We start from the raw sequence: 23,427 nt of genomic DNA, 5'->3' as shown, positions 1-23,427 counted from the left end.
CATAGAAATCCAATAAATTTGTCAAACACGACTTCCCCTTAACGAATCCGTGCTGCGTCTGCTCTATCAAACCATTCTTTTCTCGGTGCCTCGCTATTTCTTCTTTGATGACGGATTCAAGCATTTTTCCAACTAAGACTTGTACTGACTTTTCCAGACTTGTACTGCAGGGTGATTCTCTGAAGGACAATGGAACTTCTATTTCCAGACAAGATGCTTCAAAAACTATCCAAAGACTGATTACCACCTCCAGTAAAGACAGGTACGATGGAGGAAAAACATGGAAACATATGCAAAAAAATTGGACTTCAAAGACCCGTGTTTGCTTTTTTAAAAAATGGACACAAACACAAAGGATGGTCAGGAGCGTGCAGTTGGCCATTGACAAAACGGCTGCATTGTTTCCTAAGTGACAATGGAACACTCCCTTGTTTTTCAGCCAAGGTATTTCTAAAAGTATCCAAAGATTGTCTTTGCCAGAGATGGTAATCAAAGGATTGTTATCCACTCTCAAAGACCTTGGATATAGTTGCCTAGATGAGACTTGGAATAAATATAGGAAAGGATTGAAAGCCTGATTGCTCCTGGCTTGTTGGTATCTATCAGTCTGTGTGCTTTGAGAAAAAGTAGCTGGAAGTTTTCTACCCTAAAGGTATATGATACAATAACTGTTGCAGGAGCCATGCCAAAATAGCCAGCTTTTACAGGAATATTGTAAAACTCTCATCTCAACCAGCAAAAAGGATTGCAGTTAAAAAAATTGAAATCTCTCTACTGAACCCCTGAATTGAAAGAACCAACTATTCACCTGCAGAAGTCAACTATTCTGGAATCAATCCATAACAGCTGCAACGCTCATCATTTACACCTTGCAACTTGAGGACTATTCCAGGTAACCTTTTATTTATATTTACTTACCATTAGACTCAATTCTCACTTCCAACCTGCATGAACATATCTGCAAGTAATTTACCATTTGTTCCTCAACTTTTAGCAATTAATAAACTCACTATATTTAACTCAAAGCCTGGCTAAATTGGCTCCTTTTAAAACAACTACTGGGCTTGGAAAAAGGGAGCCTTGTTGCTACAATCGGGGGGGGGAGATTTAACAGAGAATGGGATCAAATTCCTACCTCCTCAACCAGATGGTGTCAAATAGGTTTCATTTTGAGGAACCTCACCTGGGGTGGGGGGTTTGTAGCATTAACCGAGCAAGGAAAACAGACAAAAGGGATTTTAAACATCTTGAACACACTGAACGTTGCATATGAATAAGATTTATTCACTTTCATCATGAACATGAGCTCACTGACAGGTACATGCCTGTAGTAATACAGATGACAGCTGAGAATTTTGACAGCTACAAGGACAATTTGATTAAAGATTAAATAAAGTCTTAGGCGTGAGGCACCCGCTCAATGAAAGCGAGGTCTACAGAATTGATGCTAAAGAAAGCAACGGACATGTGTAAGTTGTAAAACATCAGATAAAGCATTGCATGGCAGATCGGATCAGGAGATACAGTATGCTGAAACAGAACAAACCTATTGCAATCAAGGGCAGGGGCAAACACTGTAGAGGAGGACAGCACACAAACGAAAAGCCTAGCACAGGGAAAACAATTTTTTTTAAATAATGCACAAAGCAACATTGTTTTGCACATAATTGCTTGGTTCAAAAGAAGGAAAACAGGCCACCGGAGAGATATCAGCAGATGAGTTTGATGAAGAATGGTACACAACACAAGAAGTTAGTTCAATCCAATCTACAGGAGGCAAATAGCTTGTGACTGTTATAATGATGACCTCAGAGGGGCAGTATCAAGCGACCAAACAGCATCAGAAAGACTCAGGTGCATCATGTTTCATCATTTTGCCCCTTACTTTCACAAGTCTGTCTGAAGTGACTGAACATGGTAATTAAAATAATGGCCTGAAAAGAAAGACAGACTATATGATGACAGGATACTCATATCAAGATGACAAATTAGCCTAACCACCCAATGCAATGACAAGAATGACAATTTGTGGGTTCTGGATCACTGGTGGCACACAATGGATACTCATTTCAGCTAAAGCAAGTCTGAAGCTTGGAAATGGTAACCCTGAATATGCCAACAACAATCCACAAAGTATCATAGCACACAAAACCACTGATGGTGGTACAACTCCTAGAAGAGTACAAAAATTTGTTGGCAGGGTTGGAATGTCTGCCAGAGGTATCAAGAAGATAAGAATGTGAGGACAATTCAGCATCTGCCAAGAAGGATTCTAGCAACTTTCTGGACACCTTTCAGGAGATACTGATAATTGTGCATAATGTTAAGCATTTCCATAAATCCACACTGATCGTCTTGGAGTGGATGACTGACTGGTCTATGATGTGGAGACACAATAGAAAAGGCCATAGCAAGCCATGAATAAAATTTAATATGGCTCTGGAGAGAGCCTACCAGTTGAATCCTGGAAGTGAAGAACAACTTGCAAATTAGCCTCTGCCTGGATTCTGACAGGGTGAAAGCAGTAGCAGCAACAGAGTAACAAACAGAAGCAAAAGCAGTTCAATTTGTTGGATTCATGAACTATTAAGCCAAATTTTGCCTAATTTGTCAGCTGAGTGTCAATCACTGCACAATCTCACTGCCAAGGATGTGCTGTCGTATTGGGGAACTCAACAAGAAACAGCATTCAAAAAATCAAACTACTATTGAAAACAATGAACAAAGTCAATGCAGAAGTACTAGGATCTTTGAAGTCACCTTGCAGGGGGACTCCAGCAAGATGAGTCTGGGAGCAACTCTGATGCAGCGCTGTATCCAGGGTGGTGCAATGCTCAGATTGTGCCTGGCTATTGTTTTTGTTTGAGCATTATTAGCAGCTTGACAGAAACAAAGTAACTATGGAGTCTGACCACAAGCCCCTTCAAAACGCTTTTCATAAACTGCCACCATCTACTCCCAAGCGACTGCAAAGAATGTTCCTTTGCAAAAGATATTGGGACGTGACTTACAAGTAAGGAAACCAGATATGCATTGCAGACACGTGGTTGAGAGCAGCGCACCCCATGGATAATGTGGGGGCACCACATTAGAATATGACATAATCCAAACTCAATGTGAAGCAACAACTAGACATGATTTGTAAGAAATCAACCCGAGCAGAGACAAACAAGCACCTCACTCAAATCAAGCAAACCTCCTAACAAGATGCAAATTTACAAGTATTACATGTAGAGTGTTGAAAGGATGGCTGGAGAACATAAGGGACACACCTGTAATTATCAGGATGAACTGATGGCCCAAAACTACATTTTGTACAAAGGAAAGTGTGTAATTATCCCTAAGAAGCAGCAAAAGCAAGAAGAGATGCTGAAGCACAGCATGAAGCTGTTCCTTCACAGCAATTGAGTGGTCAGGGAGAAGTGATTTCATCAGCTGTACTGAGTGCAGAACTATCAATCTCAGTGGTCCACAAGTCTCCAACAGCCACAATGGAACAACCTTCACCAAGGCAATCAAAGGGCCATGGGAACGACAGTCTGGACAATGAAGTCTGAAGAGCCAATGTCAATGCATACACATTTCACTAACAGACCTGCGTGCTTTAGATTATAGACCACAACGTCGCTACGTGCGAGTCAAGTCCTGCTAGAATTACACAGTTTAAAGCGCACTTAGCTGCTCTGGAAAGTGACATTCAACCCTACGCTAGCTGGAATCAATTGTAGCCTGCTGTGCAAGTCCATGCAGACCACAGTGCGGTACAATTCCAGTGAACTCAGAAGTGTTAATTACTTGTTTTTAAAATTACATTGGCTGCTGGAAAGCAGGTATATTTAAAAAGGACCTCATGAAATTGACAGGCCACAGAGAAGGCAAGTGTCTAGGCAGGTGGGTGGATTTTGGCTAGTGGAGGGTTTGCTCGCAGGATGCAGGTCCACTCTGGGAGGCAAGGAGTCAGAGGGGTTGTTTGGCAGGGGACACAGGAAGGCCTGCAGGTTGGAGGGGGAGGACAGTCCTATGCAGCTGGGGTTGATTAGTTGAGGGGGTTTCCAGAGTGTTGGGGTGTCTGTGCAAGGCTTGGCCTGGGTGTTTAAATTAGTTATTTTGAAATTAGAAGTGATTTTATTTCTTCTAACTCTTTCAGAGTAACCATCTCTTCAAAACTGGCAGAACTATTTAAAGCTAGTGATTTAAATCACTGTTGGATGATTAATAGTGCAGCACAGTTGTCCAGGGTAAGTTAGCTCTTCTGGGCAACTGCCTTGTAAAGCTTTATTTGGAACTTTAGAGGGATTCTCCAGTGTATCTTTTAGGTACCGCAAATCTGATTGGATATTATGGAACAGGCCTAGATATTGCTGTAGTAGGGCATCAAACAGAGTCTTCACATTAAATACAAGAGCAAGTCTAAGCTTTTAAATTCTTTGAATGGCAAGTTGCTGAAAAGTTAATTTGACAAGATTGTAGTGAAAGTGAGAGAAACAGGAAATCTCAAACTTGAGTGAACGGGACAATTCTGTTGCCTTAACCAATGAATTTCTGGGAACGAGAAATTGTTTTAGGTGGTGAGCTAAAGGTAGTGAGTTAAGACTTTGACCCAGCAATAATATTGCTGAGTTCACATGGTATGAGGAACCTCTAGCAGAACTTTCCAGTGATTGTTCTTGAAATTTTGAAGAAATACATAGGATGTGAATGTAGTTGGCTAGGTCAGCATTTATCTCATCCATAGTTGCCCCTCAGAAGGTGGTGGTGAGCTGCCTTCTTGCAATCCTTGAGGTGCAGGTATGTATGAAGTGCTGTGGGAGGGAATACCAGTATTTTGACCCAGTGATAGTGAAGGATCGGCAATATATTTCCAAGTCAGGATGGTGAGTGACTTGGAGGGAAACCTCAAGGTGATGGAATTCCCTGCTGCTCTTGTCCTTCTAGATGTGGACAATATCCAGGCTTGGGCTGACAAGTGGCAAATAACATTTGCACCAGACAAATGCTAGGCAATGACCACCAATAACAAAACTCTAACCACCGCCCCTTAATGTTCAATGGTGTAACCATCACTGAATCCCAGTGTCAATATCCTTGGAGTTACCATTGACCAGAAACAACTAGACTCACACATAAACACACTGGGTACAAGAGCATATCAGAGGCTAGGAATGCTGTGGACAAGTCCCCAGGACTGGATGGAATGCATCCGAGGGTTCTGAAAGAAATGGCGGAGGTGATAGTGGATGCCTTGGTGGTTATTTTCCAGACGTCGCTGGATTCCGGGGAAGTGCCGGAAGATTGGAAAGCGGCTAATGTTACGCCGTTGTTTAAGAAGGGTGCCAGGCAAAAGGCGGGGAATTATAGGCCGGTTAGTTTAACGTCTGTTGTAGGTAAAATGTTAGAATCCGTCATCAAGGAAGAAATAGCGAGGCATCTTGAGGGGAATTGCTTGATAGAGCAGACGCAGCACGGTTTCATTAAGGGGAAGTCGTGTCTGACAAATTTACTGGAGTTCTATGAGGATGTGTCTAGGGCGGTGGATAGAGGAGAGCCGGTGGATGTGGTCTTTCTTGATTTTCAGAAGGCGTTTGACAAGGTACCTCACAAGAGGTTATTGCAGAAGGTCAGGGGACATGGAGTTGGGGGTAGGGTGTTAGCATGGATAGAGGACTGGTTGTCAAATAGGAGGCAGAGAGTGGGGGTCAATGGGTGCTATTCGGATTGGCGGTTGGAGACTAGTGGAGTGCCTCAGGGGTCGGTGCTGGGGCCTCAGCTATTTACCATTTATATAGATGATCTGGAGGAGGGAACCGAGCGTATGGTGTCGAAATTTGCTGATGACGCCAAGATTGGTGGAAAGGCAAATTGTGCAGAGGGTGTGGAGAGTCTGCAGAAGGATCTAGATAGGCTGGGCGAATGGGCCAGGAACTGGCAAATGGAATTTAATGTTGGCAAGTGCGAGGTGGTACACTTTGGTAGGAATAATGGTAGGAAGGATTATTACTTACGTGGAGAAAAACTGCAGCAGGCGACGGTGCAGAGGGACCTTGGGGTCCTTGTGCATGAGTCGCAAAAACCCAGCTTGCAGGTGGTCAGGAAGGCTAATGGGATGCTGGCCTTCATAGCGAGGGGGATTGAATATAAAAGTAGGAAGGTCTTGCTGCGGCTATATAGGGCATTGGTGAGGCCGCACCTGGAGTACTGTGTGCAGTTTTGGGCGCCGTACTTACGCAAGGATATTTTGGCCTTGGAGGGAGTGCAGAGGAGGTTTACTAGGCTGATGCCGGAGTTGAGGGGGTTGAGCTATGAGGAGAGGCTGAATAAACTAGGCTTGTACTCGTTAGAGTTTAGAAGAATGAGGGGAGATCTCATTGAGACGTATAAGATAAAGAATGGGATGGATAGGATAGAGGTGGAAAGACTCTTTCCGCTCAGAAAGGACAGTAGGACTAGGGGGCACAGCCTCAAGATAAAGGGGGGGGTGGGGGGGGCGGTTTAGAACGGAGTTGAGGAAGAACTTCTTCACTCAAAGGGAGGTGAATCTCTGGAATTCTCTGCCCGTTGAAGTGGTGGAGGCTACCTCGCTAAATATTTTTAAGAAGCGGGTTGATGGGTTTTTGATGAGAGGGGATTAAGGGTTATGGGGAGAGGGCGGGAATGTGGAACTGAGCCACAACAGATCAGCCATGATCTTATTGAATGGCGGGGCAGGCTCGAAGGGCCAGATGGCCTACTCCTGCTCCTATTTCTTATGTTCTTATGTTCTTAAGTAACTCATCTCCTGACTCCCCAGAGCCTATCCGCTATCAAGGTACAAGTCAGGGGTGTGATGGAATACTCCCCACTTGCCTGGATGGGTGTAGCTCCAACAACACAAGAAACTTCACACCATCCAGGACAAAGCAACCCACTTGATTGGCACCTCATCTACAAGCATTCAATCCCTCCACCACTGACACTCAACAGCAGCAGTGTATACTATCTACAAAATGCACTACAGCAATTCACCAAATATCCTTAGACAGGACTTCCAAACCCATGACCACTTCCATCTAGAAGGACAAGAGCAGCAGATACATGGGAACGCCAATACCTGCAAGTTCCCCTCCAAGCCACTCACCTTCCTGACTTAGAAATATACTGCCATTTCTTCACAGTCGCTGGGTCAAAATCTTGGTATTCTGTCCTTAATGGCTTGGGTGTTAACCCACAGAACTGCAGCGATTCAAGAATGCAGCTCACCACCACCTTCTCAAAGGCAACTAGGGAATGGCAATAAATGCTGGCCAGCCAGTGACACCCATGTCCCACAAATGAATAAAAGAGATGGTTGTGTGTGAGTTGAAGTGGAAATGCAGATAAACAAATGGCTGAATAATGAACAAATGGCAAATGGAATTTAATGTTGGCAAGTGCAAGGTGGTCCACTTTGGTAGGAATAATGGTAGGAAGGACTGTTACTTATGTGGCGAAAAACTGCAGCATGCGACGGTGCAGAGGGACCTCGGGGTCCTTGTACATGAGTCGCAAAAACCCAGCCTGCAGGTGCAGCAGGTGGTCAGGAAGGCTAATGGGATGCTGGCCTTCATAGCGAGGGGGATTGAATATAAAAGTAGGGAGGTCTTGCTGCGGCTATATAGGGCATTGGTGAGGCCGCAGCTGGAGTGCTGTGTGCAGTTTTGGTCGCCGCACTTACGCAAGGATATTTTGGCCTTGGAGGGAGTGCAGAGGAGGTTTACTAAGTTGATGCTGGAGTTGAGGGGGTTGAGCTATGAGGAGAGGCTGAATAAACTAGGCTTGTACTCGTTAGAGTTTAGAAGAATGAGGGGAGATCTCATTGAGACGTATAAGATGATGAATGGGATGGATAGGATAGAGGTGGAGAGACTCTTCCCACTCAGAAAGGACAGTAGGACTAGGGGCACAGCCTCAAGACAAAGGGGGGACGGTTTAGAACGGAGTTGAGGAGGTACTTCTTCACTCAAAGGGTGGTGAATCTCTGGAGTTCACTGCCTGTTGAGGTGGTGGAGGCTGCCTCGCTAAATATTTTTAAGACGCAGGTTGATGGGTTTTTGATAAGTGAGGGGATTAAGGGTTATGGGGAGAGGGCGGGAATGTGGAACTGAGCCACGACAGATCAGCCATGATCTTATTGAATGGCGGGGCAGGCTCGAAGGGCTGGATGGCCTACTCCTGCTCCTACTTCTTATGTTCTGAATAACCTACTTCCGTTCTCAAGATAGCTGCATTGGTCCGAAAATAAAGACCAAATAAACAAAACTCTGTTGTTTGGTACATTTACGGGAGGAGGGGTTGGTTTTCAAGGAAAGTATGACTTTAAATAGAAAAGGAAAAAGAAATAAAAAACAAACAATTGTGTTCTACAAATAAGTTCTGATAGCTTAAAGACTGACCAAATTCTGGCTACTAGATCATATCAATTAGACACTTACAGGTCAGAACTGACATCACAGTGGACCCTTTTCAGTTTCTTACTCTTTTCAACAGGAGTCTCATCTCTATCCAGATCTTGTTCTTCGCTCAACCTATGATAATAATGAAAATCAACATCAGATTAGACAGACTTTGACATTTTTATTTCACAGTCCCATAGTGTACCATTCATCTTAGCCTTCCATTCCGCCACAAACTTTCAGCTTCACACAGAAGTTCATAGTTCTGTAGATTTAGCTTTGTTTAATTGTTATTACTTCATTCTAAAATGCAACTATTGAAACAACCTGCTTTTGTTGTCAGTTTCTGGCATGTAATTGTGTTCTAGAAAGATTTTAGTAAACTGGACAGGTGGCATGGGGAAAAAATAATAGATAATACTTATGAATAGTTGGGACTACAGCAGGCAAAATTCAGTTCAGTTAATTGAAGCTATGTACACCTGCGTAGGGGAAAAAAACAAAACATTAAAAACTGTATCAAAATAACTGGAAAATGAGGTTGAGAAAGGAAAGATTTGAATGTGAAACTAAATTCAAGATTAACCACGTTCACTCAGGTGATCAACAGGACTCAAGAAAGTAAACAGTGAGCTTGGAATATCTTGCCCAAGAGTGTAGTGAAGGTAGATCCAATCATGCCTTTCAAGAGACAGGGATCATTTGGAGTACAAAAATTGCAGGGAGGGGCACTAGGTGTATTGCTCTTGCAGACAACTGGCAGAGACATGCCAGATGAATGGTCTCCTTCTGTGTCCTTCTCTGATTTTGCAAGTATAATTCTGCAGCATACTTCCAAAAATGACAAATCCCAAGATCATTGAATCAGCACTATATTCACTATGTTGTAGCCTGGCCAGAGTAATGTTCGCATCTTGATTACTGAGGCAAGAGAACAATGTCCTGGAAAGAGAAAAGGATAAGATTGATCACTAGGGGATGGTGGGATTTAAAGCTGTGTCCAACAGCATTAGCCTGGGCCTCCAGTGACATTGGCAATATCTCCACCACGGAAAAAATGTTTTTAAATGGAAACAATCAAATGGTTCTGACATGTTGTACATTTACAGCTCTATTGTCAATGTTGAAACATATCTCCTTGTTCTCAACTTGAAGTAGAATAAATTTAATATAGAAAAACATCAGGTGCAATAATTCCAACCCCTGATTAAAAACAGTTCTTTAAAAACACCAGGAAACACCTTTATTTTTAGACTGCATTCACTGAACCATCACCTTTACAGAAGTGCCATTAAAAAAACACTCACTTTAAAGAAGGATCCTCGTCTTTCTGATCATTTTTTTCTATCTGCTTGCTTTCAGGGATTCCAGAATCTTCCTTTGTGATTTGTGGCTTTGATTTCACATTCAAATCATGGCTATTTAAAGAAGAAATTTCAATTTGATTGAGTAGAGCGGGGATATGTCGAGCACAATGTCACTGCCAAACAGTTCTGAGACACAGTACTTGATTAATGAGAAAAAGGGATGGGAGGAGTTCAATAGTTAAGCAGAGTAGCACTAGTTAGGAAGAACGTACCTATCCATTGGTATAAGGTGCACAAGTGCAGAAACGTGCAAGGCAGAGATGAAAATAGAAAAAAAAAGTTGCTTTTGAAAACAAACTATGTTGGATTCTGTGCAAAGTTGATCTTATTTTGCTATAAGATCAGTGAGAGCAAATCTACATGGCCCGTACATGCAGCATACCAGGTGGCAGGCATAACAGAAACGCAAATCAAAAAACTCATACCCACCTAGATGAATAAAATGCTGCCTTTTAAATGAAAATGCGAAGTGGTAATGCTCAAAAGATGGATGGATTCGAGATAATGAAGATCAAATTACTATTTCACAAAGAATGATGCTGAACATTTGGTCTGCACTATCCAAAGAGATGATTGAAACCAATACTACCAGGCACTAGTGAGGAAAATTAACAATACTGCATATTCTGTTTTGAAATGCAGCCTTGCAAGGCAGACTAAGATAGTCTTTTATTTTTGCTACCGACGATTCAGCATTGATTCTAACAAGGGATATTCAAAAAAAATACCAGCTACCCTTCCCTGTTGGTTCTTTTGCACAAGACTAACTTTACAGGCTGGTGAAATTTCACTTTTCTTCCAGCTAACCATATACAAAAGGAGTCAAAGATCAGAATGGCACACAAATATATCTTGTTTAAATGAAGTCAATGATTTGTACACATTATGCTGTAGAGGGAGGTAATAAATAAAAGCCTCAGCAAATTTGAAGAACTAAAAATGAAGGACCTACAAAGGGAGGTAGTAAATATCTCAGTCAAGAAAAAGTGAAATGTTTCCACTTGTGTGTCTTTACAATGCCAAATAATGAATTTCTAGCATTTCGTATCTGAACTTCAAATTAATAATTGATTGTGAAGAGATTTATAATCATATTGCTAAGTATTGGAAATAAGGTGTAGAATTAAGTGTGTTTAATTCAGTGTTTCTACGTAATGAAAGAGAAAACTCTAGTTAGATTCATGTTAGGCAAAGGTGGTTGCATGTCTGGGGGAATTTTGGTTTCAGTTCAACAGGCATTTGGAGATGCAAGGACTGATTAGGACAGGCAGCATGGCTTAGAGTGGAAAATCATGTCTCACAAATTTGACTGAGTTTTTTGGAGGGGTAATCAAGAAGGTGGATGAGAGCAGTGCAGTTGATGTTGTTTACATGGACTTTAGCAAGGCCTTTGATAAGCTACCACATGGTAGGTTGTTGTGCCAGGTTAAATCTCACAGGATCCAGGGTGGGATATCTAAATAAATACAAAGTTGGCTTCTTGACAAAACACAGAAGGTGGTTGTAGAGGGTTGTTTTTCAAACTGGAGGCCTGTGACCAGTGGTGTGCCTCAGGGGTCTGTACTGGCACTGTTATTTGTCATTTATATTAATGATTTGGATGAGAATATAGGAGGTGTGGTTAGTAAGTTTGCAGATGACATCAAGATTGGTGGCAGAGTGGACAGTGAAGAAGGTTATCTTGGATTACAACGGGATCTTGATCAACTGAGCCAGTGGGCTGACAAATGACAGATGGAGTTTAATTTAGACAAATGCAAGGTGATGCATTTTGGTAGACTGAACCAGGGCAGGACTTGCTCAGTTAATGGTAGGGCGTTGGGCAAAGTTACAGAACAAAGAGATCTAGGAGCACATGTTCATAGCTCCTTGAAAGTGGAGTCACAGGTGGACGGTGGTGAAGAAGGCATTCAGCATGCTTCGTTTCATCAGTCAGAACACTGAATACAGGAGTTGGGACGTCTTGTTAAAGTTGTGTAATTCTGGTCACTCTATTATAGAAAGGATATTATTAAACTAGAAAGAGTATTGAAAAGATTTACTAGGATGCTACTGGGATTTGATGGATTGAGTTATAAAGGAGAGGCTGGATAGACTGGGACTTTTTTCTCTGGAGCATAGGAGGCTGAGGGGTGATCTTATAGAGGTCTATAAAATAATGAGGGGCACAAATAAGGCAGACAGTCAGTATCTTTTCCCAAAGGTAGGGGAGTCTAAAACTAGACGGCATAGGATTAAGGTGAGAGGGGAGACATACAGAAGTGTCCAGAGAGGAGCAATTTTTTCATAGAGAACAGTATCAGGAACAAACTGCCAGAGGTAGAAGCGGGTATAATTTTGTCTTTTAAAAAGCATTTAGATTGTTACATGGATAAGATGCGTATGGAGGGATATGGGCCAAATGCGGGCAATTGGGATTAGCCTGGAGTTTATGAGACATGGACAACATGGATAGTCAGAAGCTTTTTCCCAGGGCGGAAGAGTCAATTACTAGTGGGCACAGGTTTAAGGAACGAGGGGCAAGGTTTGAAGATGTACAAGGCAAATTTTTTTTTGTTTACACACAGAGGGTGGTGGGTGTCAGGAACTCGCTGCCAGGGGAGGTAGTGGAGGCAGATACAGTAGTGACTTTTAAGGACGTCTTGACAAATACAAAAATAGGATGGGAATAGAGGCATATGGTCCCCAGAAGGGTAGGGGGTTTTAGTTAAGTCGGGGAGCATGGTGGCTGCAGGCTCAGTGGGCCGAAGGGCCTGTTCCTGAGCTGTAATTTTTTGTTCTCGACCAAGGGTCACATTAAGGGGGACAAAAAGTTTTGTTTGATTTTAACTGTAAGCAAGGGTAGAAAGAGTTTAGCAGTGAGACAGGGAACATCTCTCAACTCTGCTGGTCGAAAAGCCAAAAAATGTGTGAGGGCCAAGGAAGCAAGTGCCAGAAATCTAAAGAATTAAGGAAACTAGAAAACAAAGATGTTTCCAGGAAGTTTGAAATTAAACTGGAACAGATCAGCAAAGTCACAGATAGAGCTGAGAAGAAATTGGCTTGTGAGAAGCCAAATATAGTAAAGCGATCCTAAGGTTCACTTATTTTACTACAGCCTGTGAAGCAGTGGTTGAAACAGTTAGCGGTTAGACCTCAGTTTGTGTAGAAACTTAAAAATACTCAAGACGAAGGAACACTGAAAAGAAAGCTGAAAAATCATGAGGCAAATCTTTGATGAAAACAATTAGGGAAAGCATTATTAGAAAATAGTGTCTTTTTGAGTGAGAGTTTTGGAAATAGTTGCGTGATAATCAACGGGGATGGGGAATCTCGAAGAGAAACCCACAGAAGACTGATTGAGCTGCATGTGCCCCTGGGTTTCAGAGTGGGGTGTTGTCTGACCAGAGTTAGCCTGTTGGGTTACAGTGGGTGTGTTTATTGAGAACATTATAGCACAAGAGATATCGTGCAAACTGTTACCCTTGAAATCTGAGTACATTTATGAGGATAAAAGGGGAAGTGAAGGACAAGTGTGTTATAGTTAAATTTTCCACGTTTAAATGTTTTTTTCCGTGTTGTTAAAAGCAATCCTGTAATCCTGTTGATCCACATTTTCTAAAAAAGTAAAAATTACAGTTGTTTGAGTCAGGGTTTAATTCTGGGATCTTTCCATCCAGTTGTATCAACTGGGATCTTAACAGTTACAAGAAGGTAAAGCAGTGTACTAGGGATACAAATATAACAAACCACATCAAGAGGAGAGCCAGAAGTGATTGTTCCATTCTCCATTTCCAATCTTGCTATTGCAGAGCAGTGATGAGATGAGGGGAATCAGGTATAGTTTCAAGGGGAGAATGAAGATATCTGGTGTTAAGTCTCAGAGCAACAGAGCCCTATCTGCTTCTGGGTATAATGCCCATTTTGCATTCTTCCCTATCCGATAACAAGAAACTAGTAAATAGAGAAAAATCATAGAACTGGAAAAGGTTCAAGAAATTATTTGAATGATCTCAATTCTATTGATAACAATTGTTGTATTTATCAATACACTCCACTAGACAGTAATCCTCACCACTAACAAACAGAAAGGTAGGTTTAAGATTTCTCATCTTACTCCTCAGAAAGCTCATCTTCCTCCTCCGGAGTTCCTTTGTTTGCTTGCTTTTCAGCTGTGTCTCTATCACTGATTACTGATTTCAGGTCATCATTTGGTCTAAAAGTACAAGTATATATACTTGGTCAAATCATCAAATAAGTTTTCAATTAAAAGGTGTAAAATTTCTCAGGAAGCAATTGATTGGTAAACTAATAGTTATAGCAGTATTTAAAATTGGCAGGACAGTCCACACCCCCAGAGGGCAGCCTAATTGTAAGGAGATCTTTAAAAGAGGCTGTAAGCTTGGGGGTAGCAGTGGTTAAAAGTCAAAATCAGCACTCACAGCAGAAACAAACAATAATATGAACTTTTAACTGGGTTGGTAAATGCAATTTACTGATCTGTTAAAACTATAGTGAGTGTCACTTGAGTGCTCAAAAATGCTGTTCACTAGGGCAACTGTATATGGTTCTCATTAGAATTCTAGTTTGCGTGATTATTAGTGTACCTTTAAAAGATTTTCTTTTTAATCATGATCTCTGCAATTCTCAGTCACTGTTTCTCAGCTCATGTCATTATGTTGCTGGGCTGACTATGAGTCCTTTTATTGCTACTTAAGTAGCTTAAATGGGGTTGTATGTCTTTGCTCTGGGATTAGATTTATGATCATGCGTTGTTAAGAGGGCAGTCATGTGTTTTTGAACATTTTTTTCCAGTCTGGAGCTGCAGGTTTGAGTTGAAGTTTTAGAAGGGACAGCAAGCTAAAAATAAGTGTTTGTCCCGCCTCCGTCTTTTTTTCTTTGGAAATTCTCTTGTTTTCCTGAAGGGTGAAAAATCTGCTATTGTTGGGCCTGGACCAGAATCTTTCTGGTGCTTTGGAAAGCTACCTTGTCATCAAACTGTTTGGAATGAATCCAGAGAACGACAGACTTCAAAGGACTCAATTTCCAGTATTACATTAGCATTAGTCTGTGTTGTGTTAAACACATGGAAGGGGTCTTCTGTCTATGGGAATGGTTAGATTGGAACATTGTAGATATCTTTAAGGGTTATACATTATAGTGGTTGTTTCGTTTCTTGTTTGTAATTGATAAAAGTTCTTGCTTTCTTACTATACACATAATTATATTCTTAAATAAACTTTGTTTGATAAAAGTTCCCTAGTGGGTATTGTGTTCCACTTCAGGAGTGATTCAGATCATGTTTAAGAACATAAGAACATAAGAAATAGGGACAGGAGTAGGCCATCTAGCCCTTCGAGCCTGCCCCGCCATTCAATAAGATCATGGCTGATCTGTTGTGGCTCAGTTCCACCTTCCCGCCCTCTCCCCATAACCCTTAATCCCCTCTCTTATCAAAAACCCATCAACCCGCGTCTTAAAAATATTTAGCGAGGCAACCTCCATCACTTCAACGGGCAGAGAATTCCAGAGATTCACCACCCTTTGAGTGAAGAAGTTCCTCCTCAACTCCGTTCTAAACCGCTCCCCCTTTATCTTGAGGCTGTGCCCCCTAGTCCTACTGTCTTTTTTGAGCGGGAAGAGTCTCTCCACCTCTATCCTATCCATCCCATTCATCATCATATACGTCTCAATGAGATCTCCCCTCATTCTTCTAAACTCCGAGTACAAGCCTAGTTTATTCAGCCTCTCCTCATAGCTCAACCCCCTCAACTCCGGTATCAGCCTAGTAAACCTCCTCTGCACTCCCTCCAAGGCCAAAATATCTTTGCGCAGGGGCGGCGCCCAAAACTGCACACAGTACTCCAGCTGCGGCCTCACCAATGCCCTATACAGCTGCAGCAAGACGTCCCTACTTTTATATTCAATCCCCCTCGCTATGAAGGCCAGCATCCCATTCGCCTTCCTGACCACCTGCTTATCCTAGCCAAGTTCAAGACGCAAAACTTTTGATTCAGGTGGGCCTCATTAAACACTGGAGTTTTTAAACCTGATCCATTACATTTTAAACTTAATTCAGATGACCAAACACTGAAAAACTACATTGCTTTCTGTTAGAACACAGATTATGGGACAGTAATGTTTATAATTATAGATGACATTTTCAATTTGTTCTTGGGATGAGAGGACTGTTGGCAACTTAAGCATTTATTGCCCATATCAAATGCTGGTATGCTACCTACAAGTGAATGGCTTGCTTGGCCATTTCAAAAGGACAGTTAAGAGCAAGTCACATTGCTATGGCTTTGGAGTCTACGTAGATCAGAGTAGGCAAAGACAGCAAATTTTCTTCCTGCAAAGCCTTGTATAGAGCATTCACATTGTGTTGGAGGTCGAGGCAGAGATAGTCAACATTTAAGATTGTATTGAATAGATGAAGTAAAAGCGGTGAAGGAATATGGGAACAGAGTGAGTAAACCAGATTACAACTATTATTTTACAAGTAAAATGGATAATAAAATAAAAATTGCCATGTAGAAATAATTCAAAATCACATTAGCCAAAAATATTACCTGCCAAGGACATTTTCCTCCTTGTCTTGTTTATTGGAGGAAATAGTCTTTTCCTGTAAAAATAATTTTATACTGAATACTATTTGCATGTAAATAGTGTACTTCACATAACATTGCCAAACTCTTCACACATGTATTTTCATGTGCTGTTATTGATATAATACATGTGAACAACAGCTATTTGCAAAAAGTTGAACTTTTATGATGGAATTGGATTTCCTAAAGAAACGCTGGGTCCAATTTTATAATCGCATTGCATCCCTTTTCAGGCACGAAAACTTGGTAAAGTCGGACTGAGGCAAGTAATGCGATCTGCGTCCGCACCAGTTCCCCCAAAAATGACCATGATTGGGAGCGCTCCCGAAACGGGCGTAGTGGCTATTTAAAAGCATTTGCATGTATTTAAATGGACTTAATGGGCTGCACACCCAACCTTACTGACACTTCCCCCTTTACATCACATTTGCCCATCCAGAATCGGTGCAAAACAGGCAAGCTCTATAAAAGTCAGATTCGGGTGCTCCAGTCAGTGAGGAGGTAGATAGCGAGTGTCGGATGGCTCTCTGCTCGATATCACTGGGGGGACTAGGGAATGCATTATCTGGCCCAGGAGGAATGTGGCAGGGGAACAGCGTTCTTTCATTTTTTTTCCTGAGCATGCGCAGTTGGAGGTGCCAATCGAAGCTGCAGGGTTTCAGCATGCTAAACCCCACTCAAGGCTTGTGCAGTGCGATTTGGAATTGCTGACATTTTTGCAGGCAGAATGCATATGGGGGTGCCTCAGAATGAATCGGAGAGTCGGATCTGAAACACTCCCAGTTTCAAGTCTGCCTAGAACTTAAAATCAAAATGGTAAAATCAGGCCCATTCTCTTTAAATAAAATCACTGATTTCATCTGAACTTCATTCTAATTAGACTTGCATACTATCAAAGTACAAGAGATTGGCTTTGCTTGTGTTTATTTGGTCAGCTGAAGGTAGTGGATAAAGGCTGTGGTACCTCTACAACCTTTCTGATCATTTGAAAAGACACTTTAAAAAATGCAAGTATAAAATATAGCGCTACCAAAAACATGATCCCCACTGACAAGCAGCCTGCAACACAGATATGCTTCCAAGTGGTTGAGCCTGTACCCATTGCCAATGAATCCATTACAGCAGGCTACATTACTTTCCAGTTCAATCTTGATTCTCAATGGGCCTGAACACCAGCAGAGTGGCAATTAGAGTCAGATTACCACTCTGTTCCTACTTTCTTACCCCAAATTTGTTTTCAATCCTATCTCACCCGACCTACTGAGTCAGATCAGGCACAATTCTGACAGCAGTGTGTAGCGTGCCCCTGGCGCTTAGAGTTGAGGGTAGCTCAGCTGGATGCAAGGAAGGCACACTAAGTCTGCAGGAGGATGAGGACGGAGTCTAGCAAGTTGTTGATGTAGAATTGTACAATTGTTATTCCAGATGTTACAAGTGTTTTTAATCCTTCCAACATTTAATAGGTAGCTACTGATGTAACAGATGGAACTCAATGACACATCTTCTGGCCCAAAATGCATGAAAATGTTCCTTACCTTCAGAAACTCAATTAGTCTACAGTGAATGTGAATATTACGTTGTGATCTGACACTGTGTCCCAATCTTTCCATTTAGTGCTCAAAGTGAGCAAATGCAAGCATAGACTGAAACACACTTATTGGAAGGGATGGTGGGGGGGAAGCTGATCTGTTGTATTAGGAAAGAAAAATGAGAGTTAAGAGACACCAATTGTACCACTTGATTTCTGTCACCATCCCCTTGTGCAGATAAGGGAGAAACTTAGTTTCCTTTGAGGAGGTAATCAAAATGCTGTGGGCAACGGGATAGAATGAAGAAGATTCCTGAAAGGGCATACATAATACATGGTCTCCAACTGGAATAGGCTGGATGAGCAAAAATCTTGTTCAACACGATGCATAATTACCCTTTCTTTGTGTTTCCTATCCTTATTTTTCTGTTTTCTGGCACAAAATTCTTTGAGCTGTTCGTCCATACCCATGAGCATATCTTCAAAAGATTCCTGACACGTAGATCTGACAAAGAGAAACATCCACAAAATTCATGCAACAACTTAACTGATGGTTTTAAAACGGCCTAACAACTTTTCCATTTCCAACACTCATTTAGCAAAGAGATCTTGAAGGAAAAGGAAAATGTCAATTTGGCAGGTAGAGTGCATTCTACCGCTTAAAATCTTCCACTGATGATGGTCATCATCTCTAGTATCTCCTTGAGATTTAGTGCCATATTTTGCTTTAAAACTTCCGTGAAGTGCCTTGGGACACTTTATTATATTAAAAAGGTGCCATATTAGTCAGATGCTGTCAGACTGCATGTCTAACATTCAGTACTGGATGAACAAAAATTTCCTCAAGCTAAATTTCAATACCACAACATGCAAGTTGTTGTTGTTAGAATTCAGAAGATCTGAAAATTATGAAAACTTTGGACAGGAAAATCTCTTCACTGGACAATTGTTAACAAGGATACAAGGTCATCATCCAAAAAGAAATTAGTTTTTTGTTGAAAGAAGAAAACCTTTTTATGCCCTACCAGAATCAATGTTGAAAGCAGAATCCATAACATTGCTTTAGAAAGGAAAGTGGATAAATACTCACTCAATTTAAACAAAAAGGATATAGGAAAAGATACATTTGAATGGATAACTCAGCCAACAAAAGCATGAGGCAAATAGCCTACTTCTGGTGTTAATTTATTTTTAAAATCTCACTTAATTTTAAAACATACTGCACAAAAATTATTTTTTTTACCTCTTCAACAAGTTTCCTTTCAGCTTTGTTTCTGTAGAATCATAGCTCTCCTGTAATAAATAATGAACTATTTTGATATTATATAGGGACTGAGACATAATAAAAGCACCACCTGGAAATTGATCATCTTAACCCAAAACAGATATCATATACTACTCTTATAAATATTGGTCCTGAGTAACCAGGTAAATCCCAAGTCTTCCATTACCCCCACTATCTGCCCAAGTTCCAAGTAAAAAACACTGTACAATCACTAAAATGTTTCTCTAATCTTTCTCTTACACTGGGCCCAGAATAAGCCCTACTCAATTGCAATCATCATTTTCAGGGCTCTCCCAATGGTTTATTGGGTAAAGATACCTCAACAGTATACCCAAAGCTACAATGTTTCAGGTTTGATCTGCATTGCATACCAAATTGGCTGATTAGGTAGCTGGGGATGCTATGAATTGCTTCAGCATCATTGGAAGAGGACTGGACATCAATTGAGAATCAGGCTTGGCCTTGATAGTCTCCATGATAAAATTGCATTATTGGGTCACAGGAAAGAAATACCAAAATAGATCAGGTACAAGCGAGTAAGCAGCACCATGAAAACTGCAAACTGACAACTGCACTTTTAGAAAATAAAGAGGAGAGTATTGGGAAGCTGGGAAAAATAGAAGCCAGCAGCCTAATTTCCACCACAATGTACCTTTTGCTCAATTTTTACTTCTTTGTTGATTTGTATCTCTGACGTGTTTTCCTTGTGCTTTTTGTTCAGGTCATTTCCTGCCAGGTTATTTTTCCTTTTCCTTCACAAAAACAATGATTAAAAAAGACAAAAAGGGGCAAACACAAATCATGAGTCGAATTTTCAGAATCAAAGTATGTCACAAGATGCTTTAACCCTTTAACTAAACTACTAATCAAGTTCTTCTCTGCATTAACAGCATTTGTTAATTCATTCAATTGTTACCTGTGACTTGGTACACTCTCAGTTTTGGGGCCAGGTTGTAAGTTATGTTTTGAATTCTTGTTTTTCTCATCTTTCTTACTCTTGTCAAATTTAGTGACCTTTTTCTGCTTCTCCTCATCTTTTGTTACGGCATTATTCAGGTCTGAAATACAGACAATAAAATTGGCAACATATGATCAACATGCAATACTTGCATAACGAAATAATCAATGCTGTAAAACCAGAAAATTCTGTCAGGCAGTATCTGCAAATATTCCAAAAATGGGCTATTCTTCATATGGTTGAATCTTGACATGCAGCCCAGATGTAAATTAAACTTATTCAACTTGATTTTCTTTCAAAAAAGTTTGTTTATAAGAAATTTAATAGAGATATATTCAAAAGCTCTTCACAAAAGTGTTGCTTTTCTCCATTCTGAGTAAAGCATCAATATCTGTGACCTGCAACTGCATCCTGGTCTAGACAATGAAACTGTAAGGTCTCAAGTTCTCTCTAGTTTTTCATCTGCAGCCTTATAACCATCCAATGCTGAACAGTACCCAACGTCGGTTTTCTAATACAAATTTCATGTAGCTTGTAAGTTCATGTACTTTGCTTGCTTTCTTTAAATTTATTGGGCTTTCCTACTGTATGTTTTTTTTGATTTGTGAAGATCACACAGCAAATGTGGTTTCTAGTTATTATCCGTCAGTTGTTTCTCGTACCCCAAGTGCTCCTTTTTGATAGTGCTGCCTATGATGGACCAGATACTGGGCAAGACAACAGCTCAATGACTATCACTGATTGCTGTGCAGACACATGGATTTGGGCTGGTGTCTGTGGGAGTTTGCGCATTCTCCCCGTGCTTGTGTGGGTTTTCTCCGGGTGCTCCAGTTTCCTCTCACACCCCAAAGATGTGCTATTAGGCTGATTGGCAGTAATAAATTGTCCCCAAATTAGTTTCCCTCAATGTGGATGGCCATAAAGCATTGGATGAGCGTCATGGGTGGAGGGGGGGACTGGCGGTGTTAGGATGGCGGCGCGGGCTCGTTGGGCCAAAGGGCCTGTTTCCCGGGCTGTTTTTGTTCTTTGTTTTTATGTATGTACGCAAAATCTTTTTGACCCAAAACAGAAATATGCGAGTTGTGTCTTGGATGGATCTGTAACAAGACACAGATGCAGGAGTTGGTCAATTTGATTTTTCTTTTAAGTAGTAATTGAGATGAAAGCACATGCAAGACAGAAAAGATGAGAATGACTCTACAATGCCCTTTATCATTCCATTACTACCATACCAGACAACCAGTCTGGGTTTAATGAAATACTCGAAAAAGTAGCAGTAATCAGGCATACATTAAAATGAGCTGTCAACCTGGAGAAAACTACTTCACAGCACTACACAGGAAAAAAAGTAGTACAGGCACAGCAATATAATTGTTATACATTTAAAAAGGGTTGCAGGTTGTTTTAAGAGCTGACCATATGTTTTGATGGTTATTGAACCACCAAATCCTTACACTGCAGGATGGGGCCATTCAGTGCATCAATTCTGCACTGACTCTACCAAAGACACCCCCACCCCCCAAACTTCCATGGCGAATCTACCTAACCTGCACATTTTTGAACTGTGGAAGGAAACTGGAGCATGCGGAGGAAGTCCATGCAGACATGGAGAATATGCAAACTCCACAGTCACCCAAGATTGGAATCAAACCTGGGTCCCTGGAGTTGAGACAGTAGTGCTAATCGCTAGGTAAACTTTCAGCTTAAAAGCAGAACATCCTTTTCAATTAAAGCTGTTGTATGTTCTTTTGAATGTGTGTAAATCACATTCTTTTTGTTAAAACTCACACCCCACAGTTAGGGCATGCAAATTGGCAACAAATCAAGATTCTGTTTCATCGACAACATGGAGAAAAGATCTCAAAAGAAGAAAAATCATTGTGGGTCCTCACACTTCGAATATTAGAAAGTTGGGGAGAAGCAATAATAGGATTAGACTGGTGCAGGAAGACAAGAAATAAAAAGCTGTTTTGAAAGAAGGGGGTTTTCTGATCAGAGAAGGGTGAGGTTCCAGGCATGTCTGGCATATCTGAAAAGTGATGGTCTGCTGTACACCTAGGGCCATTTGAAAAAAAATTCAGACTCCAGGGTAAAAAGGGGAGTGCTGGGAAGACAGTAAAAAACATACTAAGCACACTTGAATTGCTAATGCCTGCTAGAGTGTTGGTGGGTCATTTAGGATTTATGGGCCTTAGCTATGAAGAAAATGAATCAGAGTTCTGAATCATAGCATTTTCAGCACTTTGTATGAGCAAATAAAATTGCAAACGGGTTGTTCGTACCAGTTTTTCTCATTACAATATGATGTAAAATGGTTCAATTTTCTATAGAACTTGGTTCAAAGTCAGGAACCAAACCTTACGACTCAAAGATCCATGAAGAACGTTATTCTCCAAAGCCAATAGTCATAGAAATGCCAGATTCCACTGAAGGAATCAAGTGGAAGGCGAAAGCATGACGCAGTTGCAACCTTAACATTTGAGAGCTTGGTGAGTCATTAGAAGATTCTCTGCGAGATTGTCTAGTTTGTGGTCTCCACGTTGATGCTATCCAATGAAAACTGTTTACTGAAGTGCTTTGATATTAAAGACAGTAGTGACAATCTCATTGTTGATGGAATTGGTTGGTAGAAGAAACTTTACAGTTTGGTGCAGCAATGAAGATCCACAAGTTGGGAATCAACACAAGTCAAAACAGCTACAAGCATATCACAGATGTGACAAAATATGCCATTCAGCAAATGAATGATGGAGCAACAGTCAATGCACGAACTGCGGCAAAATAGGTAATACTGCAAAAGCTTGTAGGTCTAGACCAGCTTCTCCTTAGAATAATATTCCAAAGAAGAATTTGATTACCTTCAAGTGGTGCAAGTTCCATTCAACAAAAATAATTTACAACATGGAAGAAAAGAATTACGCTCATGAAGAAAAGAATGTCCAGAAATAAGGTAAGAGTTTCAACTGATTCATACAGGGCGAATTACAGAACTTCAGGATAACCCAGAATTTAAATGGACAACATATTAGGATGGAGATTGATACTGGAGCTGCTGCATATTTCATTACTGAGAGAACATTTTTACAAAAGCCAAAATGTCTTCCTTTAAAACCAGTTGACGTGATTGGACATACATGGAAGAGATTATGACATTGCAAGGTTACATCATGGTCAACAGAGTCGAGTGCATCACTAGATGGTCCGTGGTAATTTTCCAGCTCTATTTGGAGTCATGGTTGGAGAAGATAAAGCTTCTGGATAAATACAATACAGTGTGTTCTAAGAAACACTGGG

General features: G+C 41.0%; 1 protein-coding gene across 4 annotated transcripts in view; it reads right to left on the bottom strand.

The window, feature by feature from the left end:
• Positions 1 to 23,427, bottom strand: part of LOC145346806 (DNA topoisomerase 1-like) — a 114,853-nt gene that overhangs the window by 59,371 nt on the left and 32,055 nt on the right. The window contains exons 3-10 of one of the 4 annotated variants that reach the window (XM_080194549.1): positions 20,092 to 20,233; positions 19,828 to 19,927; positions 19,134 to 19,183; positions 18,287 to 18,395; positions 16,327 to 16,379; positions 13,872 to 13,970; positions 9,716 to 9,826; positions 8,448 to 8,540 (exon numbers count right to left, since the gene is read on the bottom strand). In XM_080194549.1, coding sequence (XP_080050675.1) covers positions 8,448 to 8,540; positions 9,716 to 9,826; positions 13,872 to 13,970; positions 16,327 to 16,379; positions 18,287 to 18,395; positions 19,134 to 19,183; positions 19,828 to 19,927; positions 20,092 to 20,233 — 757 coding nt within the window. The remainder of the gene's footprint in view (positions 1 to 8,447; positions 8,541 to 9,715; positions 9,827 to 13,871; positions 13,971 to 16,326; positions 16,380 to 18,286; positions 18,396 to 19,133; positions 19,184 to 19,827; positions 19,928 to 20,091; positions 20,234 to 23,427) is intronic. The other 3 variants (XM_080194552.1, XM_080194550.1, XM_080194553.1) reach the window with 3 other exon arrangements.

Source organism: Carcharhinus amblyrhynchos, chromosome 8 (genome assembly GCF_965287045.1).
Source record: "Carcharhinus amblyrhynchos chromosome 8, sCarAmb.v2.hapA, whole genome shotgun sequence".
Taxonomy (NCBI): domain Eukaryota; kingdom Metazoa; phylum Chordata; class Chondrichthyes; order Carcharhiniformes; family Carcharhinidae; genus Carcharhinus; species Carcharhinus amblyrhynchos.
This window is presented reverse-complemented; position numbering and strand designations above follow the sequence as displayed.